Source organism: Planococcus citri, chromosome 1 (assembly GCF_950023065.1).
Source record: "Planococcus citri chromosome 1, ihPlaCitr1.1, whole genome shotgun sequence".
NCBI lineage: Eukaryota > Metazoa > Arthropoda > Insecta > Hemiptera > Pseudococcidae > Planococcus > Planococcus citri.
In genome coordinates, this window is record NC_088677.1 from 74519317 (window position 1) to 74544644 (window position 25328).

Below are 25328 nucleotides of genomic sequence, written 5' to 3' on the forward strand. Positions count from 1 at the left end.
ATAATTCTAATAAAAATTTGATTTTATTCTTAATTATTCTAATTCATGGCATACTGATACGTGTGATAGTAATTAAATTAGAACATTTTACGCCTTATTATTAAAGAATGCTAATTCTCCATTATCTCAGAGGCGAATATTGCAAAAATTTGTACAAATCAAATACTTCTGCCTTCGGCAATGACAATATGCATGCAGGAGAATGGATAAAACATTTCTAAGTAGAGAATTTATTGCAGAAGTAGGTACAAATCAAAAATCAAAATCCATCTCAAGGAGCCCTTAATATAATAAAGAAAATTTGATTTTCTTTCCATTGGTATAATTTTTTCACGATTCGCCTATTTACTCTTAGATTCCATCTCAGTCTTCATCACTTTCGCATGTATGATGTATTAAAACTATTAAGCCAGACATCACGTTTTCACGTTAAAATGGAATAAAAAATAATACGGTTAAAAATTGACTCGTATATTTTGGCATTACTGTCGTACATACAAAATACGAGTGAGTAGATACAATACAATGCAAATGTACAAAAGTGCGTATTGGGTGCGTGTATCACGTACCTACATTTTTATTATCTTAAAACACTTAGTATTGTATTATTTATTGTTATCGTCCTAATGGTAGAGGTACAGGTACAAATACAGTTTTATAATATGTTGATAAGTAGATGAAATTGTGTATAAGACAACTGCTAAGGTTGCAGTGATTCGTTATTGGTAACTAAAATGTCGTCGCTGCTGCTGGCACACGATAGAGGGATACCTATTTTCGATAGAATAGCGTCCATGTGTTCGGGATAATCACTATGGCGAGTCACCATATCAGTCAAATCGATGTTGATCATTCTACGGTCTTTTAAATCGATCGCTTGCAAGCCGGCAACTCCGTCTACTGCCATCGACAACGTCCGGTATAAAAATCTCAGCAACCAATCACCGCTGAAAAAAAGCACAAATCTCAACCAAAATTCAGACTATAGATACATGTGGTCGGTACAGCAGCAGCCTACACAGAACCCAACGGTTAATGGCGAATGCCTACTAATACCTACCGATTGAATCCGTTGATGATTCGACCAGCCACCACTTTGGGAAATTTACTCCAGTCGGAGAGTTGAGCGGTACAAGGAGCTCCGATCAATATCACATCTTGAACAATGCCTTGGCAATTTTTGCGCTCGGACATTTCCTGTAAACGTCAAAGTGTCAAAAACCAGTACATACATTGGTTAGGTACCTCCTATAGTCGAGTACATTCGAATGCAAATCTAATGACCATAGTTGATGAGCGCTGGTATTGAATGCTCTGCACTTACCCGCAAACAGTAGAATATGACACGAGCTCCCAGACTGTATCCAACCAAAGTGACCGGTCGATGGCCTTGATCTCGCGCCAAAAGCACTTCGGCCAATTGCTTGCCCACTTGAGATGATCTGCGTAGGCATACTCCCCACGGATTATCGATGACCGAAGCCAATCCCAGTAAACCAGCAGGCCACGTAACCGCAGTCACCAATCCTACAAACACAAACAAACGTGACCCAATAACTTCAAGCCGAGTTTTTTTTTTTTTTGGTAAATTACTGGTAATAATTTTTGGTAAGGTAGAGTAAGACGTGCAGGTAGAGTACCGAGCTACCTACCAGAAAATACGGTTAATTTTAAAACTTCTTGGGTAGCGAACGAGGCGACGAATGAAAAAATATATTCCATCGCTTTGCCCAACTCCAGCAGATAATTGCTTTCGTACTTGAGGTAGTACTGTTCTCGACTGACGAATAAATGCGACCACGCTTTTATGTAATTCTCGTCGCTGCAAACAAATTCAAATAGGTACTCGGTCAGTAAAACCGCTAACCAACCAATCAACTAGCTGGTCGCTGAACACGATTCGTCATTCTATATAAATTCAAATTGCATCGCATCAATCGATCACCACTCACCAGGGCTACGTAGCCCTCCTTATCTACTCACTTTTTATCCTTGATCCATCCGGAGACGGCGATCGTGATGTGCAGCTCGTTAAGCGTGTTTATACTTTTATCAGCGGTATCAGAATCGGTACTGGTGACAGCTTCGGCGTCAGTGTTGTCGTTGCCGGCCTCAGTAAGCGGTTCGAGTTTGTGAAATTCGAATTCTTCGATGTCACCAACACGTTTGCGCATTTTATATCCTACAAAAAAAAAACACAAGGGTATAACAGAAGGTAGATTGCATTGCATTGCAAGCTAATGTTCACAGGATTGTACTCGTTGGTCACTAAAAATTACTTCTTCAGAGTTTTTTCACACATTTCCTTTTTTTGTTCAAAATTTTATCCAAAATTCTTCGAAAAAAACATTGCTTTTATTTAAATGGCATCGCTATTTTTGAATTTCTCGATGGTTTTTGGTGGATTTTCTCCTGTTTTTGATTTTTACATCTTGAATTTTGGTGGTGATTTTTTTCCAAAATAATTTTTCCATGATTTTGCTGTGAATTTTGATGATTTTTTTTCACCTGAATTTTTACCGAGTTTTATCACCTTGAAATCTCGTGATTTTTTCATAAAAATTTTCCTTTGAGCTTGTGCGATTTTATTGCTCAAGTAGTCGAGATTTCTCCTTACTTATTCAGTTCAAGTTTTTCGATGATTTTCCCAGAATTTCCATTTTTTTCTCTTTTCAAATTTTGGCAAACTTTCTCCAGTTTTGACAGACTTTTTTAACTTTGAATTTTCACGACTCTATAGTTTTATTCTAAATTGTGGTAATTTTTTGCCTAAATTTTGACTGCATTTTTTTCATTTCAACAGTTTTTTTTTGAGTTTCGTGCCTTAAAAAAACAAGTGTTTTTTTTGCTCACATTTTTGTGGAATTGTGATTTTTCTTCTTTCAAAAATCATGATTTTCTTTAAATTTCGATCTTGTTTTTCAAGAAGGGAAGGAAGCTGTTTCAAGATTTGATGAATTTGTTTTTTGTTTTATTTTCACCTTTTGTGGTGGATTTTTCTCCATTTTGATATCGTTCATCAGTTGATACCTCTTCTCTTTTCCTCTACCATTCCAGTTATAAGGGAACGTCCTGTAGATTTCCTCTCTATTTGAACAATTTTTTTTTTCAAGTTCGAATTATTTTTCTCTGTTGAATTCTCTTTAGTTTTACTAGAAATTTTTCGATTTGTTTCCGAATTTATACCTAATTTTAATTCTCGTGGGTTCTCTGAGTTATGAATTCTTAATGATTTTTGCTGAACTGAATTTTCGAGAGTTTTCTATTTTCATCATTTCCATAATTTTGTTTTGAATTTTAATGATTCGTTTTACTGCCTAAATTTTTGTTCTTATGTAATTTCGGCGAAACCTTTTTTTTTTGAAATTTCAAAATTTTTTTTATAAAATTGTCTCCTAATTTAGCTCCAAATTTTAGTAATTTTTTCTGCTCAAATTTTTGTAAAATTCCCCTTTTTACAGATTTTTTTTCAATTTTTTCCAGTTTTTTTGGACTTTGAGACTTGATGGTTTTATTTTGAATTTTTTTGAGGATCTCTTGATTTTTTTCAAATTTTATTCTTTTGAATTCTCATAGATTTTATTTTATAATTTTGAATTTTTCGACGATTTTCCCTGAATTTTTGTGCTTTCTTTTGAGTCTAAATTTTTGTGAAGTTTTCGCAATTTTATCGTTGAATTTCGTAAGTTTTTTTTTTCGATTCTTGCGATGTTTTTTCTCAAATTTTAGTGTTTTCTACCTTAATTTTTTCAATAACGTTTTTCTATATACTTAATTGAACTTTTATTCTGGAATCGTCGTGATTTTTTTCAACTTTTTAATTTTGACAAAACTCTGTTTTTTGGTTAATTTTGAATTTTGCTCTTGAGTTTTATTCATAGGGACTTATGATTTTGATTTATTAAAAGAAGATCACGAAGAGGTTTTTCTACATTATTTTTTGACCGTTTTTTTCTCTCTTGATCTTTGCTCTGCTTCCTGTTTTGGTCATTTTCTCTTTTCAATAATTTTTTCGCCTTTTTTCCATTTTTTTTAATCGTGTCAATTTTTGACAGTTTTGATGAAGGATTTTTTTTCTTTTTGAAGCAAGGTACATTTTTTCCAAATTTGAATTGCAATCTCCCCTTTCCCCCGCCGCCCTTTCCTGAAGTTTCCCGTTCTAAAATCATTTTTCTTATTTAGGGAATTTTTTTACGATTAATTATTGTTTATATTATTATTTCTCAACACTCGAATAATTTTTTTTTTCATCGAATCCTCGCTCGTGTCAACATTTCTGCTATTTTACATTTGGAATTTTTGTGTTTGATTTTTTGAAATGATTTTGAATAAAAGATTAAATTTCGTTCCTCCCTGTTTTGGTAGACTTCCCCCTCTTCTTTCAATTTTGCTATTTTTTCAGTAGTTTAACATGTTTTTCGATTATGTTTCCGGAATCCAATATTTTTTCATGCTTTCTTTTTGCATTTTGATCTACGAGCAGTTTACTTTCGTAATGTTGATAATTATCTGTTTTGAGATTTTGCTAGTTTTTTTTACAAAAATGGTTTTCATTCGAATTTTGATGGTTTTTTCTGTGTTTTTTTGAAAAAACTGCTATCGAAATTTTCGTTACTTTTTTTTTGTAATCTAAAATAACACGGAATGTTTTGTATGCATTGAAGTTTTTTGGTTGCCACTTTTCTTTTACATTAACATTTTTTTTGGCTACTTTTTCCGGCTTTTTGGTTACTAAAATTATTGTGTTTGAGAGAAATTGAAGTAGAATCCCTGTAGGTATTTCATTTTCGAGAACTCGCACGATACACCTAGTCGTCGTCGTCGTCGTACAATTTTCAACGAAACAATGATGCTTTCTTACAGGTAAGAACAACCGGTAAGTGGTAGGTAAATTATGTGTACGAGTCGAGTTGTCAGCTAGTTACCTGTCAATCCGCCACCGGCAACACCGAACAGCGAACCTACGACGGCAATTCCAGTTGTCGATCCGATTGCAGCGAACAGCGCCGACGAGCCTAAAACGCTCGTCAGGCCAGATCCGATCAGAGGCGCAGCAATGCCACCGGTCACTCCGATCAGAGCTCCACCTCCTACGGCCGCTAAACCAATCCATGCGTATCGTTTCGCCTTGGCTGATAGTTTTCGACTAGCCGTTGCCTTTTTTTCTTCCCTGCAGAACAGAAACATTTGTATTACAATTTACAAGTATGTCTCTATAGGTCACAAATGTGTATTGTAGTGTTGTTTAGTTATTACGCAATAAATACGAAAAGCGAGAGAGTACGCAATTTACCTTCTACTAGGTGAGGTAGCAGAGGTGTCACAAAGCAAATAGCACTCGAATCTTTTGATACGAATTCTATCTACCTCTAACTAATACGCAATACTCACACGATTAAGTACAAATAATTTACAATGTTTTTTCATCATTTTTGGCTTAAATTTGATTTTAAAAAATACACCAGAAATCGAATAATGCACTGTGCTACTCGAAAGTTTGGCACGTGATAAATTTAGATTTGTCCAGTTCAAAAAATATGCCCGCTATTTTCTTTTCTTTTTTTTTTTTGGCAAATTTGCTTTAAAATATTTCTCAGGATGTCCCCTTTAAAATAGTTGTCCCAGGGGATTGGTTTGGGGGGGTGGCAATTATTCATATTATCGTAAGCCAAACAATAATTTACGCACAATGTGTACAAATACCGAACACTGAACACGAAATACACGAAAGTACATAATTAAAAGACTAAAATAAATAATTGAAAATTAAATGGGCAAATAAACGAGACATGTAAAACCGTACTGAGATTGTTCGTATTTCTGTAACAAGTATTGAATCAGCATCCTTTCGTACTCTTCCATTTTTTGGGCATCAATTTCAAGTTTTTGAGATATATGGCGCAGTAAAACTCTCCATCGAGCGTCGTATGAACCTGCGTCGCAAAGTTTCAACGTTACAAAAAACGAAAAAAAAATAAAAAAAAACAGAAAAACAAAACAAAATACCAGCAAATATCTATGCACTATGCTAGACATACCTACTGTACTGTTACACGGCTGATTAGCAAATATATTATAATCGACATACTACAAAGATAATACCTACGTGATGAACTAACCTACTGTCGCTAGTAGTACCTAAAAGCAATTAAGACCATGTAGCAACACTACAGCAGCGAAATTACGCCTAAGTTTGCAAAAAACGAGCGAAAAACTTATCAACTACCTACATACTATATAACTAAAGAGTAGCACCTAACTGTAACTACTAACGATAAAAATGAGTATAACAATACCGACGCCGATGCGTACTCCTTGAATGCATTAAACAACAAAACCGTCCGTTAGTAATCACTCAGTTAATGATCAACGAGTAAAAATGACTGTGTCGATGACCGACAAAGCGACTACCACCATATTGTCGCTTATTTTCAAGCTTAGTACGAATATCTGTGCAGCTTTTCGCACTCGTATCAAAGTTTATCACCCACACGTTACTTATACACAAACGAATCAACTCGTAAAAATACACCTGTGTATTGCCGAGTGTCTACTAAACTGTAATACTTGATACTCGCATTCGTGGATACTTCGCGGTACCTGGAATTTTTCAAGCCTCGAGTTTTTTGGGTTAAAAAAATTTGCAACATCGAAAACTGACGTGTAAAAAGACCGCGACCGGATGTACGAGTGAAATTGGAAAACGCAAATTCGTAAAAATACGCTCATATGGCTGAGAGTGTATTCGTAGAAAATGAAGAAACTCGAGACCAGGCACGGTGGGAAACACTTTGAAACGTACCATCTTGAACGGCTATTGTAATGAAATTGAAGATAACGTTGCCGAGGTCTTCGGATTTCTCGAAAAACGCTTCAGCACGTACAAGATCGACGTATGGCTCAACAGAATGAGAAGCGGTTCCTTTGATTAGTTCGTTCATCAACGGCTGCACCTGAAACCGATCGGGGGCCGTTTTACTCGCAGTAGAAATAAACTACGCACCGTAGCTAAAAGGTAGTAAGACTAATTAGGCGATAGGTGGTGCAAGTGCACTAGCACTAGCACATACACCTACCCGTTGTGGCAGCTGCAAACTGACTGTAACAGATTTGATACATTTCGAACAAAAATCTGCGTCCCATTCGTTACCAAATAGTTCGCACAAAGAGGAAGCGCAAATAGCGGCCAAAGAAAATCTGCCCGCTTCTGAAACATTCGATTCGTCCAATTTGGACAGAGCTAGCTGTTGCTCAGCGACAGCTGCCTTCGTTTTGACGTCCACGTTCGGTTTTGGGTTCGCATCGCTTTTGGTTTTGGAATTGTCGTCGTCGAAACTCGCGTTATGCACTGAATTGCGGTGCGAGTTTGCATTTTTGTCGATCTTGCTGGTACCGCACGCGACTGGTTCTTCAACGCCACCTGCAACAAGTGGGCGAACACGATAGAAATGTACCATTATCTACGACTAAGACATATATAATGTAGAAGCGATGGTTCCCTAGCGATGGTATTCGTGCTGCGGGCATGTTCGTGTGCAATTATTTTCATTTCAAATGTCAACTCGAGTTTCAATTTATCGTACTTCAAACACAATGACTCACTTACCTCGTTCCTCTGACATTTGGATAGATTATATCGCTGCTGTACAATGGATACATCATTGCTCGAGATGGCCACTGGGCTGTATTAATTAAGCTTCATATCGTTCTTCACCGAATATACGCGGGCAATGTGAAGAAAAATATCTCTCAGTGAAGAAATCACTTCCGTTTATGAACTGCGAACTTACAATTAAACTGATAACTTCATTTGTTTTTATTTTCCATTTTTTTTTGTGAAGTTAGTGAAGTGATTCAGCGTCAGCTGATTTCAAATGACATTTGACGCGGTATTTTGCCGTGTAATTTGAGTTTTGCAGCGTTTACAGATAGGTAACTAGCGCTCCATCAGGACTGTGAAAAAAGTATCTCTCAAATCACTCGGCAAGATGACGAATTTAGGAGGTACCTTGAAACGAAAAGTTGAAGTTCCTAGATTCTGACGCTAGGTTCGCTCGTTACTTACCAGATGGCATATTTCACAGACGAAAATTCACGAATAGCTATCCATTTTTACCGGCAGAATCTGTGAAATCTCGTATCGTGCGAAAGAACGGACCGACTCATTTTGCGAATTTATGTAGAGTTAATGGAGTGTTTTTTCTAAATTGTCTGTTCTGACTTCTGTTTTCACTTTCATGAAGTTTGACTTCGAATGGCGTACCGGTACTGATCGTAAAAGTGAAATGTAAAATCCATCCTGGTCTTACGAAAGTCGAAGATTTCAGCTTGAATTCGATAACTGTTTGAAAAGCTCTGGAAACACCGTAACAGGTAATTTTGTAACATCTTAGAGATACCTACGAAGGTTCAATTATACATTCAAGTCTCAGTCTCAGCACATGAGCACTCGGTAGTAATGCAAACCATCTATCGGACCATGTTAGGTATCTCTTTTGGAAATATATTACGTTCTTACTTCGTTCATAAAATTTGTAGACGTAATTGTTTCTCATTTGTCGAGTGTTGTGTTTGCTGTCATGTGAATCAATTTGCTAATCGTCTTCGTCTGAATTTCAGGTTTCAGGTTGTGTCGAAGAAATTTAATACTTGCTCAACCGATGGCCGGTTTTTTTGAGGAAAATTGACGAAGGAAAGGAATCTGCGCTGCTTTTTCAACGACTACGAACCACAATCCGATGTTGTCTAGCGTTTAAATTCAAATTATGACGATATTATGGAACAAAACTGACGTGAGTAACGAACGAATTTCAAAACGTAACGTAATCAGAAATTCAGTCGGCGATGCTTCATGCTCTAAGTCGTAGAACAAGGATACAAAACTTCCTTTCCATTTCGTTTTTGCGAATCGCCGATTGTACCTTATGATAATCGACAATATTTCATTCAACTATGATTCCTATTGTTTTATCGACAGTTTAGATACTTGTAGCTGCCACGAACCTGTATTACTGACAGCAGCAACAGCGGCGTAATAGTTAGCAAGTTGAAATAACACAAAATGGGCGTCAAGTACTTGTTAGACTTATTGGAAAACCGAACTATACCGAACGCAGTCGTCGAGGTGGATTTACTCAAAGTTGCTAAAGAATCAGTGAAGAATGTTGCGCCGACGGCGATGCCAGCGTCGTCTCGACCACCTCAGAAGAAGGGCGATGCTGCCATCGCCACTTCGAACAAATTTTGCCTAGTTGTAGACGGCGAGTGCTGTTTGAATCGTCTCTACGGTGGCTTTTTTTCCGGTAAGTCACCTAATCGTATGTTCATTGACGACTACAGTTCTGTCGTGTGTACTAATACATGTATAATGGTTCGGAACGCAGATTGGGTTTGCGGTGGCCAATGGAATAGGATGGCGGATTTCGTGGACAAACTGGTCACGCTGGCCGAGAACGCTAACATCGAATTGACCGTGTTTTTCAACGGCGCTATCGAGTCTCAACGAATGAACGAATGGATCGCGCAACAGAAACGAGAATACGAGAAAGTGAACAGAGTACGTTGAAACGATACGATACGACATTATAAATTAGTACTTACCTGAATACGAGTAGATTATAATTTGATTGTGTTTGCGTAGGTTTTGAACCATGTCGCCAAGTTTGGAAATGCACCGGCCAACAAGTTATGGATTGCACCTGTAGGATTGCGAATGGGTCTCAGAATGATGTTGCGACACAAGAACGTCAACGTAGTTTCCACCATAGATGACTATAGACAGGAAGTGATAGCGTATTGCCGCGAGAACAATTTTCACGGAATAATAACAGACGACGCCGAATACATTGCTTTTGATCCGCCGCGTTTATTTTCAGCTAGCAAATTTAAACTGAAATTTAAAGTAGGTTGCATGGTCACAACAACAACAACTATGTCTATACTACCTAGAGATACCTCCTACTATACTGTACGTTAGTCTACATGTACATTATATCGCTTGTGTTTTTCAACTTCAGGGTACATTGGAATCGCGCGAGTTCATCATTTCGGAATTGACGAAAGAGTTGCAACTAACCAACGAGAAATTATGCGTTTTGGTCGCCTTGCTGGGCAATTATTTACTGACCGATCAAGATTTGCGCGATGTATACAAAAAAGCCGGTATCGATTTGTCCAACGAGGTACTCGTCGTTATTTTTTCGTTCGTTGTCTTTCAAGTCCACGTTATAGCTGTGATTTTGTTTTTTCGCTTATGATTTTCAACAGAATAACGCTGAGAGTGTTGTCAAAAAGTTGGCCAAGTTTGTTAACGATGTCAACACGTCTAACGATCTAGATGAAATTGTGACTCAAATCTTAGGCACCGACCAAGATTCCAGAGCAGCGGCGCTTAAGCAGAGCATTCAATATTACATGGATGGAACCAAAGACGGCTTTCTAAAATACAGATCGGTATCTTCCGGTAAGAGTCTCGATAATTTTTTTGGTATTGAAATCACCCTTTTTTATGATCAATTACCTAATCATGTGTGTTGTTTGATTGTTGCTGAACACACAGGTAAACGCGCCAACAACACTGCTGGAAACGCGAGCGCGGGCTCGGACACGGCCAGTACGAGCGTAATCAACGATAAGGCTGTGACAAACGCTGTCGGAGATACCGATATATCTCAAGAACCAAATTTAGATACCAGTAAACTGGCATCCGAAAATGCCAACGATAGCGAGGTAAGTAGCGCCGGCGATGGCGATACTTCGACATTTACGTCATACTAATACGAGCTGGCCGCCGTTTTATTGCAGAAAAATCCATTGAATATGTATAAAGAAGCTCAGTCGTGTTTCATTAATCACGCCGCTGGTCAAGAAGATTCGTCATCTACCACGACTGAAGGCAGCTCCGATATAAGCGGTGAGTGAGTCCAGTCTTGCTGTCATTTTATGTTCTATTTTAGTCGAGCGATGATTTCTGACAATTTAAAATTAACATTTGTTAGTTGCGGACAACGGTTTGAATGTAACGTGTAATTCCGATACAAGTTCGAGCTGTGAATTGCCGACGACGACGGCCGCGTCAGATCAGCTTGAAAAACCAAAGGCTTCGGCTACAGTGGCTGCAGCCACGACGACGACTACTACGAAGCCGAAAAAAGACAAACCGGCGCCAATTCTGCCGCCTGTACCGCACGAAGTTATGCGTACAGTGAGCGAACGTCATAGCAAAGGATTAATGTCGCCTTATATATATCAAATATTATCGCAGGTTCGCTTCTGCTTCGTGTTTGTTGTATTCGCTTTGGCGGATTCGATTGATAATTCGATGTTTTGGTTTCTATTATTTTAGGGCGAAATAAAGCTGCCGGTTATAATAGAAGACGGCAAACAAATCCCGAATGTATATGTATTTTATAAGCCCATTCGTCAGATGGTGTACGCGATCGTGTTCAATTTACATCATCACGTCTACGTGGCGTCTAAAAATAATACTAGTGAGTACACGAAAATATCAGCCTCGGCGTTTATTTCATATATGTATTTGTAAGCGCTGAATAATATTATGGTGTTTATTGCAGGTGTGCAAGTCGATATTCGCATCAAAGAATGGATATTCGATCCGATTGCTCGAACTCACAAAGCGGAATACGTGAAAGCTGAACCAGTCGGATGGAGAGTGCCTACAATTCAAAGACTCTGGTTCGGGTAAGTTACTTATGTGTGTAGACATGCGCTCGCATTATCTGCAGCTGCACTACGATTCATTATTATAAGTCATGTAATACGTTTGTATTGTAATATGAATATCGTTTGGTTGTGTGTTTTGATAGAACCACTCAAGATGACAAACGTCGAAGATTACGCGCTTTTTTGACGTGCATGCGGTCGGACGTTCAGTTACTTTTGAATCCGGAATTTGTTCCGCAACAGTTGCTGGTTGCCGCCGTTGTGTTAAGGTATGTATCGTATAGTATCGGTTTACACACCAGTATGTTATTATCACAGTTACTGTATTCCGGTTCGTCTCTTTAGGTATATAATGTCATTTCCGGACAAGAAAGTCTTGAGGAAGCCCGAATTGGATGCGTTCATTGTGGCCGTCTTATCACCAGAGTTCAACTCACCTACTTTCATTCAAGATCTCAAAGTACGTATTTATGCATCGTTACTGCTTCAGCCGCCGCCGCCATGATTTTGGCATTAATTTTTTCCATTTACTCCGAAATTAAACCTTAATGGAAGGAGGGGGGAGGGGGTACAAAACACAGGGATTGTACTCGGTTACTTTTAGTTTTTAAAAATTTTGGTTCCTGAAAGTTACTTTTTCGACTTTTTTCGTTTCCCTTTTTTCCCAATAATTACAACCGGAATTCTTGAAAAAAAAAATGGTCTTTTTTCCAGATCCTGATCGATTTTTTAGTGGATTTTGCCCTGTTTTGATTGATTTTTACATTTTGAATTTTGGTGATTTTTTTTTCACAAAGTAATTTTTCCATGATTTTGTTCTGAATATTGATGATTTTTCTCGCTGAATTTTATCATTTTGAGTTCTCGTGATTTTTTCATAAAATTTTCGTTTTTAAGCTTGTGTGATTTTATTGATCAAATCTCAGTCCATATTTCTCCTTATTTTTGTTCAATAACTTTTTGAATTTCATGCGTTTTTTCCCCTCGATTTGGCGATTTTTCTTTTAAATTTTTGTAGATTTTCCCAATTTTGACAAGTAGGTATCATTCTTCTGAATTTTCATGAGTTCTCTTTTTTTGTTTTTTGACGATTTTTTCGAAATTTTCTCTCTTGAAATTTTAGTGAAGTTTCTCGAGTTTTTGACAGTCTTTTTGACTGTGAATTTTCACAATTTTAGTTTTATTCAAAGTAATTATTACGGTTATTTATTTGCTTTGATTTTGACTGAATTTTTTTCAAGTTGCGTGCTTTAAAAGAACTAGTGTTTTTTTTCTTACATTTTTGCAGAGTCGTGAGTTTACTTCTTCCAAAAGTTATGATTTCCTTTATATTTTGACCATTTTTCAGAAATGGAGGGAAGCTTCTTTGATTTCATGAGTTTTTTTTTCTTTTTTTTTTAATTTTAATTTTTGGAGTTTTCCATTTTCATCATTTCCATGATTTTTGTTGAATTTTATTGATCCGTTTCCTGCCTAAATTTTTGTTCCGAATTTCGACGAAACATTTTTTCTCGAATTTTCGTGATTTTTATAAAATTTTCTTCTTAGGATTCTCCTCCTTGACAGACTTTTTTGAGTTTTTTAGAGTTTGTTTGGCACTTTAAGGCTTGATGGGTTTATTTCGAATCCTGGATTTTATTTTCTGATTTTTCGACGATTTCCCCCAAATTTTTGTGTTTTTTTTTTGTGACTGAATTTTTGTGAAGTTTCTGCAATTTTATCGTGAATTTTCGTATTCTTTTTTTCAATTTTTATGGTTTTTCCTTGAATTTTAGTGTTTTTTCCTCTACTTAATGTTTTTGGAGGAGTATGTTTTCTACTTTTATTCAATTTTCTTTTTCATTCTGGGTGACTCGTAATTTTTTTCAATTTTTTAAATTTTGGCAGAATTTCTCTTAATTTTTGGTGATTTTTTTTAATTTTAAATTTCGCTCTTGAGTTTTATTCTTGGAGACTTGAGATTTTGATTATAAAAGAAGATCAGAGGAAGATTTTTCAACATTCGTTGACTAATTTTTTTCGTTCCAGATCATGATCTTTCCTTTGCTTCCTGTTTTGGTCATTTTCTTTCAATTTTAATAATTTTGTTGCATTTTTCCCAGTTTTTATTTATATTTTTTATTTTTTGAAATGTGTGTCAATTTTTGCCAAGTTTTGATGTACATATTTTTTTCGTGAATTTAAGCATTTTTTTCTATTTGAAGCACGATACATTTTTTTGTATTCAAATTTTTGAAATGATTTTCACAAATCACTGTTTTCCCAAGTTTGGATTACAATCTCCCCCATACCAGTGCATACAACCCTCAATCTTCATCAGTTGAACGAACTATGAGGAGTATTGGTGATAAGATTCGAGTTAAGACGAATTCGAAATACAACCCTCAATGTTCTCACCTCGGGTGGCAAGAAGTCATTGAGGAAATCAAACTTGAACTGAACAATACTCCAACTTCTTTTGGATTCAAACCATTTGAAGCTCAGGGCATCTCTGATAAGGTCAGTTCGCAAATTCCACACAAGAGTGCAAAACTCAATTTCACTCGTGAACTCGTAAAACTTTGCAATGAAATGGTGAAACAAGAAATTCCTTCTATTTCAGTCCTGCAATGTCTTGGACAAACCTTAGATCCGTATGTTAACCTTATAATAGATAGGGATGGATACATTCGAGTCACTGCCAATGGTGTGTGCTGCGTGCTCGAATAATGGTGATGCAAATGCAATTGCAGGTATAGGGATTTGTTTTGCGCCAGAATCTCTTATGAATATTTCAGAGTGCATCACACACCCCGACTATCCTAACTCTAATAATTTGGCAGAGCTGATCTCAATATGTACAGCCCTTGAAATCCTAGAAGATAACGAAATTCGAAAAGTCAAATTGTCGAGCTATTCAAATTACGCCATCAAGGCTCTCAACTATATACCTGCTCATCTTGGCAGACAAACAATTGGAAGAATTCACGAAACAAACCTGTTCATCATGAATAATTTCAAAGAAATTCTCAAGTTGAAAAAAGAATTCAATGCTGTGGAATTCATTCATGTCTTTGCTTAATGTAAGCATGAATTTACCAACATAATAGCTGATTCTTTAGCCAAGAAAGCTGTTTACACGGTTGAAGAGGGAAAACAACAAATTTTCGACTTGTCTCTCCGCCAGGTGATTGAGATGAATGAATGAATGAATGGATGAAAATTTATTTAACAACGCTGTAACAGCATTGACTTTTAATAAGTTTCCCATTCTAAAATGATGCTTCTTATTTATGGAATTTTTCTCAATAATCATCATTTATTTTTTCTCAACATTTGAACAATTTTTTTCATCAAATGCTCCCTAATGTCAAAATTTCTGCAATTTTACAAGTGGTATTTTGTATTCAAGTTTTTAAATCCTCCCTCTCTGTCAGAGCTTTTGCTAGCTTTTTTCAATGTTTTCCCATATTTTTTGTAAAACCTGCTATCAAAATTTTTGTAATGTTTTGTTGTTTTTTATTAATCTAAATTGAGATGTAATCTTTTGTTTGGGTCAAAGGTTTTTTGTCACCTTTTTTTTTTTACATTAACAATTTTTTGGTTACTTTTTCTAGCTTTTTTGGTTACTAGTTACTTTTTTTGTGAAAAATTTGAGTACAATCCCTGTACATGGGTATCAAAGTAGGAGTTATTTGGGTCGATGAATTCGATTTAGCATTCAGTTTTCCCCTTATCTCGAGAACAGCCCTTAACGAGATTGGGGGAGGAGGGGGGTCCAAAAATCTGAAACTCGTAATATGGCGCAGATGGGTTCAGAATCCAAAATTTTCAACAAAAAAAATCGTGTTTGGTATCAAAATATATGTTTTTCACGTCTCTGAAACCATTTCTAACATTATTTTTGTGAAATTTCTCGAAGATGGCCATTGCATAATATAGTATGTGTAGCGATGTAGACCTGTATATACATGAAGTAATGATGTGATCGATTGTGTTGCGCAGATCCCGCAGCTGTCTAGTCGAGGCGTTCAGTTGGCCGCGCTCTTTATGAAAGGCGTCGAAATGGCTATGCTGGTGAACGACGCTTGCGGCGCTCCCATACCGTGGCTGATGTGTTGCCCTTGGTTGTTTTTCGACGGCAGACTGTTCCACTACATGTTTGTGAAAGCGACCAGCGTTAAAAATCTGCACGAACTTTGCGACAATCGCGTCGGTCTGGTCATGCGTGCTGAACGAATGAGACAAGCCATTCTCGAAGGACTAAATGTGCAGTTTGCCCGTCCTCCTCTACCATCGACGCTTATTCCGTCCGCCGGCGTTGGCCCTGGTAAGAGTACACTCGTATTACGGAACAACTGAAAGACTATGTACAACGTTCGCAATACTAATACTAACTGGGTTTAATTTTAGAAGATTTCAAATCGTCGCCGTATTCGCCGCACCAGCAGTATCATCATAATCATCACCACCAGCATCAGCATCATCTTTCGCATCCGCACGGTGGTCGGCCACCTTACATTGGTCAGCATCGTATGGGAATGCCCCCTTCGGCTGCAGAAGTGTCGTCGGTACCTGGGCTGGCCGGTTCAGCCATGAGAGGCGGTAGAGGCACAGGTGCTGCTGCAGGTCGTGGTAGAAGATCTCTTGGCGGAAGATTAGAGGTGGCCGGCGTTGTGGTCGGCAGTTGGGGTGCCAATTATAATCTGTCGCAACCGTTGTCTTACGAATCAGCTTCGATGGCTGCCACCGGCGCCAATTACCGTTCACCAGGCGGCGCTCATCAACCTCCTCACTTACCACCGCCGTTACGCTCTCATCCGCATCAGGTAAGCGCCTAGCATATATACCTACCTACACATGCCGTAGGGCACTTGCCATCTTCTATGTACTTTCAATAACTATATTTCAGTCCATCAAGAAGAAGCCGATAAAAAAAGATAAAAAAATGGTAGGCAAGGGCAGAGGACTGGGTCTTACCGGAGGCGTTTCGTCTTCTTGTGGGTGAGTATTTTTCACTCTGGTTTTATGTATTTTTTTTGTACGTTAAATTTATTCACCTCAACGATTTCGATGCAAACAGCAGCAGTGGTAGCAGTAATACAACAACCAACAACAGCGCCAATAATAATAATGACGACGAAAGTAAACTTAATGCTCGTACCGATCCCATTACCACCACCCCTGTCAGTACGATTACGGAGTCCGAGTTACCGAATGGCGACGGCGACGGCGACGGCAGCGTCGGTGTCAAAATTAGCTCAAACGAAGCCCACGACAGCAGTGTACTTTGTTGTGATAGTACTGTGATTGACGATGATCGTTTTGAAGATGTGATTACAAATGGTAAGTAGTTGGTTTTTTTCTTTTTTTTCTCTCTGCAGGGATTGTACTCCGTTATTTTTTAAGTAACCAGGTTACTGAAGTGACTAATAGTAACTTTTGGTTACTTTTTAAAAATGTTGGTCAACTAAAAGTTACTATTTGCGAGTTTTTTTCACAAATTTCCTTCTTTTGTTTTCAAAATTTTATCCAAAATTCTTCGAAAAAAACAACGTTGCTTTTATTTAAATGGCATCACTGCTTTTTCAGCGTTACGAATTTCATTTTTTCAGTTTTGATGAATTTTCTTTTGAAATGTACTTAGGGGTTTTCTAATTTCGACAAGTACCTTATTCTTATTTTTGAATTTCTCGATGGTTTTTAGCCGATTTTCTCCTGTTTTGATTGATTTTTACATCTTGAATTTTGGGCGCGATTTTTTTCTAAAATAATTTTTCCATGATTTTGCTCTGAATTTTGATGATTTTTTTTCACCTGAATTTTTACCGAATTTCATCACGTTGAAATCTCGTGATTTATTCATTAAAATTTTCCTTCGAGCTTGTGCGATTTTATTGCTCAAATAGTCGAGATTCCTCCTTATTTCGGTTCGATGGCTTTTTTTGAATTTTATGAATTTTTTTCTTCGCCGATTTGGTGAGTTTTCTTTTGAATTTTTGTAGATTTTTGCCTATTCTGGCGGGTATTATTTTTTTTGAATTTTCGCGAGTTCTCTTTTTTCAAGTTTTTCGATGATTCTCTCAAAATTTCCATAGTTTCTCTAGTTTTGACGGACTTTTTCAACTTTGAATTTTCACAATTCTATAGCTCTGTTCTAAATTGTGGTCATTTTTTTGCCTAAATTTCAACTGCATTTTTTTTTTCATTTCATCAGTGTTTTTTTTGAGTTTCGTGCTTTAAAAAAACAAGGGATTTTTTTTGCTCACATTTTTGTGGAATTTGAATTTGTGATTTTTCTTCTTCCAAATTCACTTTTTGTGGTGGATTTTTCTGCATTTTGATGTTTTATTTTGCTAGAAATTTTTCGATGATTTTATTTTTTTCAGTTTTGATGATTTTTCTTTTGAAATGTACTTAAAGGTTTTCTGATTTCGACCAGTATTATTATTTTTGAATTTCTCGATAGTTTTTAATGGATTTTCTCCTGTTTTGATTGATTTTTATTTTTTACATCTTGAATTTTGGTGGTGATTTTTTTCTAAAATAATTTTTCCGTGATTTTTTTTGCCTGAATTTGCCAAATTTCATTACCCTGAATTCTCATGATTTTTTCTTAAAATTTTTCCCTTGAGCTTGTGTGATTTGATTTTATTGCTTAAATAGTCAAAATTTCTCCTTATTTCGATTCGATGGGTTTTTTTTTGAATTTTGTGAATTTTTTTCTTCTGCGATTTTGTAAGTTTTCTGTTGAATTTTTCGCAAGTTCTCTTTTTTCAAGTTTTTCGACAATTTTCTCGGAATTTTCTTCATTTCCATAATTTTGTTTTGAATTTTATTGATTCGTTTTTCTGTCCAAGTTTTTGTTCTTAATTTCGGCGAAATCTTTTTTCTTGAATTTTCGAGATTTTTTTTATGAAATATTCTCCTAATTTAGCCCCAAATTTTAGTAATTTTTCCTGCCTAAATTTTTGCGGAATTCCCCTGTTTACAGATTTTTTTTTGAGTTTTTGAGTTTTTTTGGACTTTTGAGGATTAATGGTTTTATTTAGATTTTTTTGAGGATTTCTTGATCTTTTTCAAGTTTTATTCTTTTAAAGTCTCATAGATTTTATTTTCCAATTTTTCGACGATTTTCCGCAAAATTTCTTGTTTTTTTTTGTGTCTAAATTATTGTGAAGTTTTCACAATTTTATAGTTAAATTTCGTGAGTTTTTTTTTCAAATTCTTGCGATGTTTTTTCTTCAATTTTAGTGCTTTTTACCTTAATTTTTTCGATGAAGTTTTTCTACTTGTAATCGAATTTTTATTCTGGAATCGTCGTGATTTTTTTTCAACTTTTTAAATTTTGACAAAACTAAGGGGTTTTTTGGTTCATTTTGAATTTCGCTCTTGAGTTTTATTCTTGGGGACCTATGATTTTGATTTATCAGAAGAAGATCACGAAGAGGTTTTTTAGCATTATTTTTCGACTATTTTTTTTTCTCTCCAGATCTAGATCTTTGCTCTGCTCCCTGTTTTGGTCATTTTCTTTTTTGAATCGTGTCAGTTTTTGACCGTTTTGATGTAGGATTTTTTTTCTTTTTGAAGCAAGGTACATTTTTTTGTATTTGAATTTTTAAAATGATTTTCACAAATCACTTTTTTCCAAATTTGGATTGGAATCTTTCCCTCTTCTTACTTATTTAGGAAATTTGTTTACAATTAATTATTATTTCTCAACACTCGAATAATTTTTTTTTCATCGAATCCTCGCTCATGTCAACATTTTTGCTATTTTACAATTGTTATTTTTGTGTTGGATTTTTTGAAATAATTTTGAATAAAAGATTAAATTTCGTTCATCCCTGTTTTGGTTGACTTCCCCCTCTTCTTTCAATTTTGCTATTATTTCAGTAGTTCAACATGTTTTTGGATTATGTTTCCGGAATCCAATATTTTTTCATGCTTTCTTTTTGCATTTCGATCTACGAGTAGTTTACTTGAGAAAAATTTAAGTACAATGCCTGCTTCAGCGTGTACTACATGTTTTACATTGCCTTTTACGTGTAATTTCAGGCGCAGGTGGCGATGGTGACGGTAATGGCGATGTTGAAGCGATTAAATCTGTTCAAGATGTGTCAGCGCCCAAATCCGTACCTGCGGAGGTCAATTCCAAATAGGTGAGTCGCGTCTTAATCAATTTTTCATTTTTCTTCCTTTCAAAATTGTTAATTTTATAATTCAATACATATTTTCCCTACCTAATCTGCCCACTATTGAACTTGCATTTATGTATTGTTACAGAGTCATCTTCTTTACATCGGCGTTGTTTGAGACTGGAACGAATGTAACGAAATTTATCAGCTCATTCGACACGTTATTATCATCGTTGTGGTCGCGTCGCCTTCCTTATTACTATTATTAATATTATAATTACTATTATTATTATATATTTATTGTTAATAATCTTATTTTTGGTCGTTAGATTTTATTTTTATCGTCGTTGTCAGTTTGTCACTATCGCATGTAATATTATTTATCTATCGAGAGTTGTGTCGTTTAAAAAGTACTCGTACCTACTTTATTGGAATGTTGTGTAGTATTATTTATCACCATTGTGGAAAGCATTAAGAGATGATTATATGTAGCACCCGTAGTAGATTTCCATTTTTCCAATGGATCGAACGTTTTCTTTTCTTTCTTTTTTTTTATCCTCTTGTTGACTGATTTCATGAGTATCTAAATATGTATGTATGTAGTAGCAACCCCACCACCCTAGGATATGTGCGAGTTGTTTGATTGTTACTAGTGGGAAGAAACGTGTTATGCCGTTTATTTTGTGTTATCTGTATTGTGAGTAGGTACATTATTAATTGTCGGATGTGTAATTTTTCATCATCGCTCCGTTGTTTTGTTATGTTTTTTTCTTGGTTTATGTTGTCGTCGTTATTGTCATCATTTTACTATCGTTTAATAATTATACCTAGGTACCGAAGTTAAGAACTAAGCCTTTTCGCCCCTTTAATTTTTTCATGTTTTCCTGTTAGTATGATATATAATGTATGTATACACGTTATTTACTTACTAGTGTAATCATCAATTTTTTACTATCCAAATAATATAATCATGATTTGTAAACGGCGCGTAACTTTTTGTTTTTTCTTGTTCTAGAATTACTATATGATCGTGTTGTATGTACAGTAGGCTGCCGACTATCTGAATTTTGGACTGTTTGGTACAAATTTATTTTATCCGACTTGCTTTTTGCATTATCCGTATACAGTATGACACAAAAGTAAAGTTCGGTGGCTTTTATTTCTAAGTGGGAAAAGCTAGCGAGATAAATGAAGCGGGGTTGAGTAGGAAAAAATAAGGGCTTTTAAAAGCGACCTTGAAAATTTCAGGCCCATGCACAGGGTGTCCACAAATTGAAAAACTGGTTCGGTCAAAAAATTGAAACTGGTTTTTATTGGCGCAATGTATTCTACACACTAAGGCGACAAAAATGTGATATGAATTTTTTGAAACCGGTTCATTAATTTGCAACCAGTTGGCAAAAAATACCCAAAAGTTACAGATAGAGAAAAAAGCTTGATTCAAAAGTTGTAGAGCGTGAAAAATTACACAATTCTATCTAATCACATTTTGAAACCGGTTCATTGGTTCGCATTTAGCAACCAGTTTTTGACAATCACCTGAAAATTGGAGATGGAGAAAAAACAATGAAAAAAGCTTGAAACAATAGTTGTAGAGCGTGAAAATTTGAACCGTTTTCGCTGATCGGATTTTGAAACCGGTTCATTAATTTGCATATTTTGCAACCATTCATCAAAAATTATCTACCTAAAAATTGGAGATCGAGAAAAAAGCTTGAAACAAAAGTTGTAGGGCGTGAAAAATTACACAATTCTGTTCAATCAAATTTTGAAACCAGTTCATTGGGTCGCATTTAGCTACCAGTTTTTGACAATCACCTAAAAATTGAAGATAGAGAAAAAAACTTGAAACAAAAATTTTAGAAAATGAAAAATTGAACCATTCTGTGGGGAATATAATTGTAGGAAAGTCGAATTTAATTTAAGGAATAAGGAATAATAAAAAAGTTGATGTTTTATACTGAGAACATGAAGTAATGGTTCGACATCATTTGGTCAAATGATAAGAGACTCGTCAATTTTAAAGTATTATCAAAATAAAACCATTGAAATTGTTATGAAACTTATCTGTTTTATTTTAGAGTAGCCGAGTAGGTACACACTACACAGACACACTTTCGTTGAACTGTAGTACTGTACATCAACATCTGAAATCTTGAATTCTTGATTGATAAGTACCATTGATATTACTTTAATATTACGATTACCTAGGGTAAGAATTTTAGCAATTGATTGAGAAACTATATGCTTTATTAGTTCTATAATTACTTCTTTATAAAATTAAAAAAATATCAATAATTGAGGAGAGCTCGTCATCGACACCTCCTCCCGAAAAAACGTACTCACAATAAATACAAATAAAATATAGCCACAAAAACATCGGTTTCGTTGATAACAATGATAAAAGTGTTTTCGTATCCTTCGTGTTGTGTTCGCAAGGGGTTGTTTTCAGGAAAATTCACCCTTACTCGGCTTTTCCGAAGGAAAACCGCTGATACTGAACCAGGACTAAGCATTCGTGATAAAAGCCTATCGATTTTCCTGCTCATTACGCGATTCAAGCGTTTCTACTGTGCTGCGTAAGTGTTGAATTTTCATGTTTGTGTTCTCTCATTACTTTTGGTATAATTTTTTCTGCATATTGTACGCCCTTATATGGTACAATAGATTATGTACTTCCTGAGAACTTGATTCCGTATTTTAAACCGATGTCGGAAAAATACGGAAATTCGATTTTTTACGCCGCAATTCTCATAATTTTTATATCTGTATATGATGTAAATTGTGATGTAACATCGTTCAAATTTATCGAATTCCATTATAAAGAGACTAAAAAAAATGTACGTATTGTTACGATATAATTAATCGTCGAGTATTTTTGTCAGTATTCGTTTATATTACGTTGTATTATGTTCGTTGACGATGAAAAATTTACTCGCCGATTCTAATCTGTCTTTTTTTTTCAAACTTTTCCCAGGAGATACTATTTCAAGAATTCGAAGCAGCTTGCCAACAAACAAATTCTTGCGTAGCGAGAAAAGGAATAGATTACGTTCGGTGTGTTCGAGAGTGTATATCACCTTCATGCTATTCGATCATCTATAAAAATGATGAGGTAATACGGTTCTTCGATAAATAATAATTACTAATCAGAGACGATTGCGCAACTTTACGTATCCATTTTGTTTGCAGCTCGAAGAAGGAGAAATTGACGTAAGACTGAATTCGTTTAAAGGATGTTTCACTCAACGTACTAAGAATCGAAATCTTTAAATCGTGATACCGTAATACTCCGAAGGTGTACCCTTTTTCTTCATCAAATGCTATTCGTTGAGAATACTACGAGACACTAGAATTAGAGATAATTGATGCAACGATCTAGTTTATTACTTAATTCAGAAGATTTACTACGGTTTAAAATGTCAAGTCATGGAGGTGGCCCGGTCACAGTCGATGTGCCGGTAGTACTAACAAAAAATTTCAATTCGCCAGCCTACGTTTCGTGGCGTAAATTACAACTCAGTAGGGCCAAATTGAAAGCTTCGAGTAAAACGTCAGCGTTACTGTCTGGTTTCGCGATGGTAAGTACTTGTTACCTGTTGCCCACCGTGTAGTGAATTTTTCTCTCGACGTTATTGGGTTTTTAATTTTAATTTCAGGTCGCCATGGTAGAAGTGAATTTGGACCCGAATGATAAAGTACCCGGAGAAATGCTGATCGCTTTTACCGTCTGCACGACGTTACTCGTAGCTGTACATATGTTAGCGTTAATGATAAGTACTTGCATATTGCCTAATGTCGAAGCGGTATGCAGTTTAAATAATGTACATTTTGTTCACGAATCTCCGCACGAAAGGTTACATTGGTATATAGAAACTGCGTGGGCATTTTCTACTCTACTCGGATTAATTTTATTCTTATTTGAAATAGCTATCTTATGTTGGGTGAAATTTTACGCCATATCTCAAGCAGCCGCATGGTCCGCTTGTATTGTACTTATACCAGTGATTCTTTTATTTATCGGATTCGCGGTGCATTTTTACGGTACCATGGTTGCTCATAAATACGAAATTAGCAGATATGGTATCAGAGAACTGGAACTTCTTAAAGAGCAAATAGAAGCCACTGATACAAACGGTAGCCACGTTACCAGCACTCCCTTAGATGTTTACCCTCCCAATCAAATTGTTTGATTATACTCGATAGATATGAGCGAGCGATGTTTTCTTCGAACATAATGAATATCAAATGGTACTGTTACGTTGTACGATGAGTAAAAAACATCACGTTCGAGTGATAATGAGTTTTTCGTTTATGCGCAGAAACGACTGATGACCTTTTTTTTTTTACGAACTTAACATTTTGTTTTTTATGGATTGTTTTTAAAGCTATTATTGTAATTGTATATTTATTTATAGCAAACGGTTATACGTTGTTTTTTTTTTTTTTTTAAATTATGAGATTTTATTATTTTAATACCCTAGATAATGCTTTTACAGAATTTTGTTTCGTTTTCGTCTTTTTTTCCTTTTCCTTGTTCAAAAATACTCATAGTGTGTTTTGATTTTTTAATTGAAATTAGGGTACTTAATATTTTCTTTCAACGCATTCGTAGGTTTCTTAATAATTTTTCATCACTTTCAAAATTAAAAGATTTAGCATCGCATTTGTTTTTGTTTTTGTTTTTTTTTTTTCAAAGAAACTTTGGATTTTGTTTAGGGTTGAAATTTTCTCGATCGTTTTTATCCTGAAATTAGTTGTAAAAATTTGATAGGTTTTTTATTTCAAGAACCTACATGACTGTGCCGGAAAGAATACATTTTTTCGTACGTATATTTACCTAATACCTATGTAAAACTAGTCACAAATTTTCGTCCTTATTTTTTATCAATTTATGATGAGCGAAACTTAATTTCTAGTTTGGAAATATTTCATTGCACATCGACTGAAACGGTGCTTTCCTGTACAGGAAGCGAACATTTTCTGCAAATGTAATGAATAATGGCTCGAATTAATAAAAATTGATGTGGAGAATCATGTAATTTGTTTTCTCGTGTGCTTATAATGTAATACATTTTATGATTTTAATGCTTGATTATTTTATTCTGTTTTTTCAAAGTGAATTGAGATTGAACCCAGTTTCTGTTTTTGATCGTGTTTTTATTTGCCTAGACGTTTTGTTTTATATTGTTAAATTTGGGAGCTTCAGCTTAACATTCCGCTTGTATTTTTTTGTTTTTTTAATTCATTAAATCTAAGTATTTTACAACCGGTGTTGTTATTTCAATCTGCGTATTTCAAATTACATGACACGAGTATCATCTGATCTAAAAAGACCCGTTTGGTGATCAAGGTCAATTATTTTAATGCAACAGCTAGTTCTTGAATATTTAAGAATGTTGATTGTTGATCAAAAATATTTTGATATTATTGGGGAAAAAATAAAAAAATTCTTGGAGGCGCCGGGTATCGATCCCGGTACCTCTCGCATGCTAAGCGAGCGCTCTACCATGTGAGCTACGCCCCCCG

At 35.6% G+C, this 25328-nt stretch overlaps 3 protein-coding genes and 1 non-coding gene across 7 annotated transcripts; 2 read left to right on the forward strand and 2 right to left on the reverse strand.

Annotated features, from left to right (window-relative positions):
• Nucleotides 1–455: 455 nt before the first annotated feature.
• LOC135832298 (transmembrane and coiled-coil domain-containing protein 4-like) lies at nucleotides 456–7849 on the reverse strand. Of its 2 annotated transcripts, XM_065345459.1 has the most exons (11): nucleotides 7607–7849; nucleotides 7077–7420; nucleotides 6803–6953; nucleotides 6297–6314; nucleotides 5804–5933; nucleotides 4926–5170; nucleotides 1984–2182; nucleotides 1653–1822; nucleotides 1325–1527; nucleotides 1061–1197; nucleotides 456–947 (listed from the first exon to the last, which is right to left on the reverse strand). In XM_065345459.1, exons 1-11 carry the CDS (start codon nucleotides 7620–7622, stop codon nucleotides 701–703), a joined length of 1860 nt encoding a protein of 619 aa, XP_065201531.1. In that variant the 5' UTR covers nucleotides 7623–7849; the 3' UTR covers nucleotides 456–700. The 2 variants fall into 2 exon arrangements, with proteins under 2 accessions (XP_065201531.1, XP_065201540.1); XM_065345468.1 differs by lacking the exon at nucleotides 6297–6314 and having other exon boundaries at nucleotides 7607–7848.
• A 293-nt stretch (nucleotides 7850–8142) lies between these two features.
• LOC135832277 (constitutive coactivator of PPAR-gamma-like protein 1 homolog) lies at nucleotides 8143–20791 on the forward strand. Of its 3 annotated transcripts, none has more exons than XM_065345447.1 (20): nucleotides 8143–8373; nucleotides 8620–8792; nucleotides 8978–9302; nucleotides 9384–9556; nucleotides 9641–9901; nucleotides 10017–10181; nucleotides 10267–10462; nucleotides 10559–10728; nucleotides 10804–10912; nucleotides 10998–11263; nucleotides 11345–11489; nucleotides 11574–11700; nucleotides 11826–11951; nucleotides 12028–12142; nucleotides 15667–15991; nucleotides 16078–16490; nucleotides 16574–16665; nucleotides 16745–17007; nucleotides 19720–19823; nucleotides 19948–20791. In XM_065345447.1, exons 3-19 carry the CDS (start codon nucleotides 9062–9064, stop codon nucleotides 19821–19823), a joined length of 3291 nt encoding a protein of 1096 aa, XP_065201519.1. In that variant the 5' UTR covers nucleotides 8143–8373; nucleotides 8620–8792; nucleotides 8978–9061; the 3' UTR covers nucleotides 19948–20791. The 3 variants fall into 3 exon arrangements, with proteins under 3 accessions (XP_065201519.1, XP_065201503.1, XP_065201511.1); XM_065345431.1 differs by having other exon boundaries at nucleotides 8144–8373; nucleotides 16075–16490; XM_065345439.1 differs by having other exon boundaries at nucleotides 8144–8373; nucleotides 16075–16490; nucleotides 16748–17007.
• Nucleotides 20792–23068: 2277 nt separating this feature from the next.
• LOC135832345 (calcium release-activated calcium channel protein 1-like) lies at nucleotides 23069–24887 on the forward strand. The gene is made up of 2 exons (XM_065345531.1): nucleotides 23069–23380; nucleotides 23459–24887. Exons 1-2 carry the CDS (start codon nucleotides 23168–23170, stop codon nucleotides 23990–23992), a joined length of 747 nt encoding a protein of 248 aa, XP_065201603.1. The 5' UTR covers nucleotides 23069–23167; the 3' UTR covers nucleotides 23993–24887.
• Nucleotides 24888–25253: 366 nt separating this feature from the next.
• On the reverse strand, nucleotides 25254–25326 carry TRNAA-AGC (transfer RNA alanine (anticodon AGC)). Its single transcript has one exon. It is a non-coding gene; the product is annotated as a tRNA-Ala (tRNA).
• Between the last annotated feature and the right edge of the window lie 2 nt (nucleotides 25327–25328).

Bases quoted from the DNA above. Each gene is read 5' to 3' on its own strand.
- LOC135832298 (XM_065345459.1), bottom strand. The intron at 5,171-5,803 runs GTACGGTTTTAC...TCTGTTCTGCAG, and splicing joins CAGAAATACGAACAATCTCA to GGAAGAAAAAAAGGCAACGG. The intron at 1,823-1,983 runs GTGAGTAGATAA...ATTTGTTTGCAG, and splicing joins GGATGGATCAAGGATAAAAA to CGACGAGAATTACATAAAAG.
- LOC135832277 (XM_065345431.1), top strand. From the start codon at position 9,062: ATGGGCGTCAAGTACTTGTTAGACTTATTGGAAAACCGAACTATACCG. The intron at 9,902-10,016 runs GTAGGTTGCATG...TTTCAACTTCAG, and splicing joins AATTTAAACTGAAATTTAAA to GGTACATTGGAATCGCGCGA. The intron at 11,701-11,825 runs GTAAGTTACTTA...GTGTTTTGATAG, and splicing joins ATTCAAAGACTCTGGTTCGG to AACCACTCAAGATGACAAAC.
- LOC135832345 (XM_065345531.1), top strand. From the start codon at position 23,168: ATGCAACGATCTAGTTTATTACTTAATTCAGAAGATTTACTACGGTTT. The intron at 23,381-23,458 runs GTAAGTACTTGT...TTTTAATTTCAG, and splicing joins TACTGTCTGGTTTCGCGATG to GTCGCCATGGTAGAAGTGAA.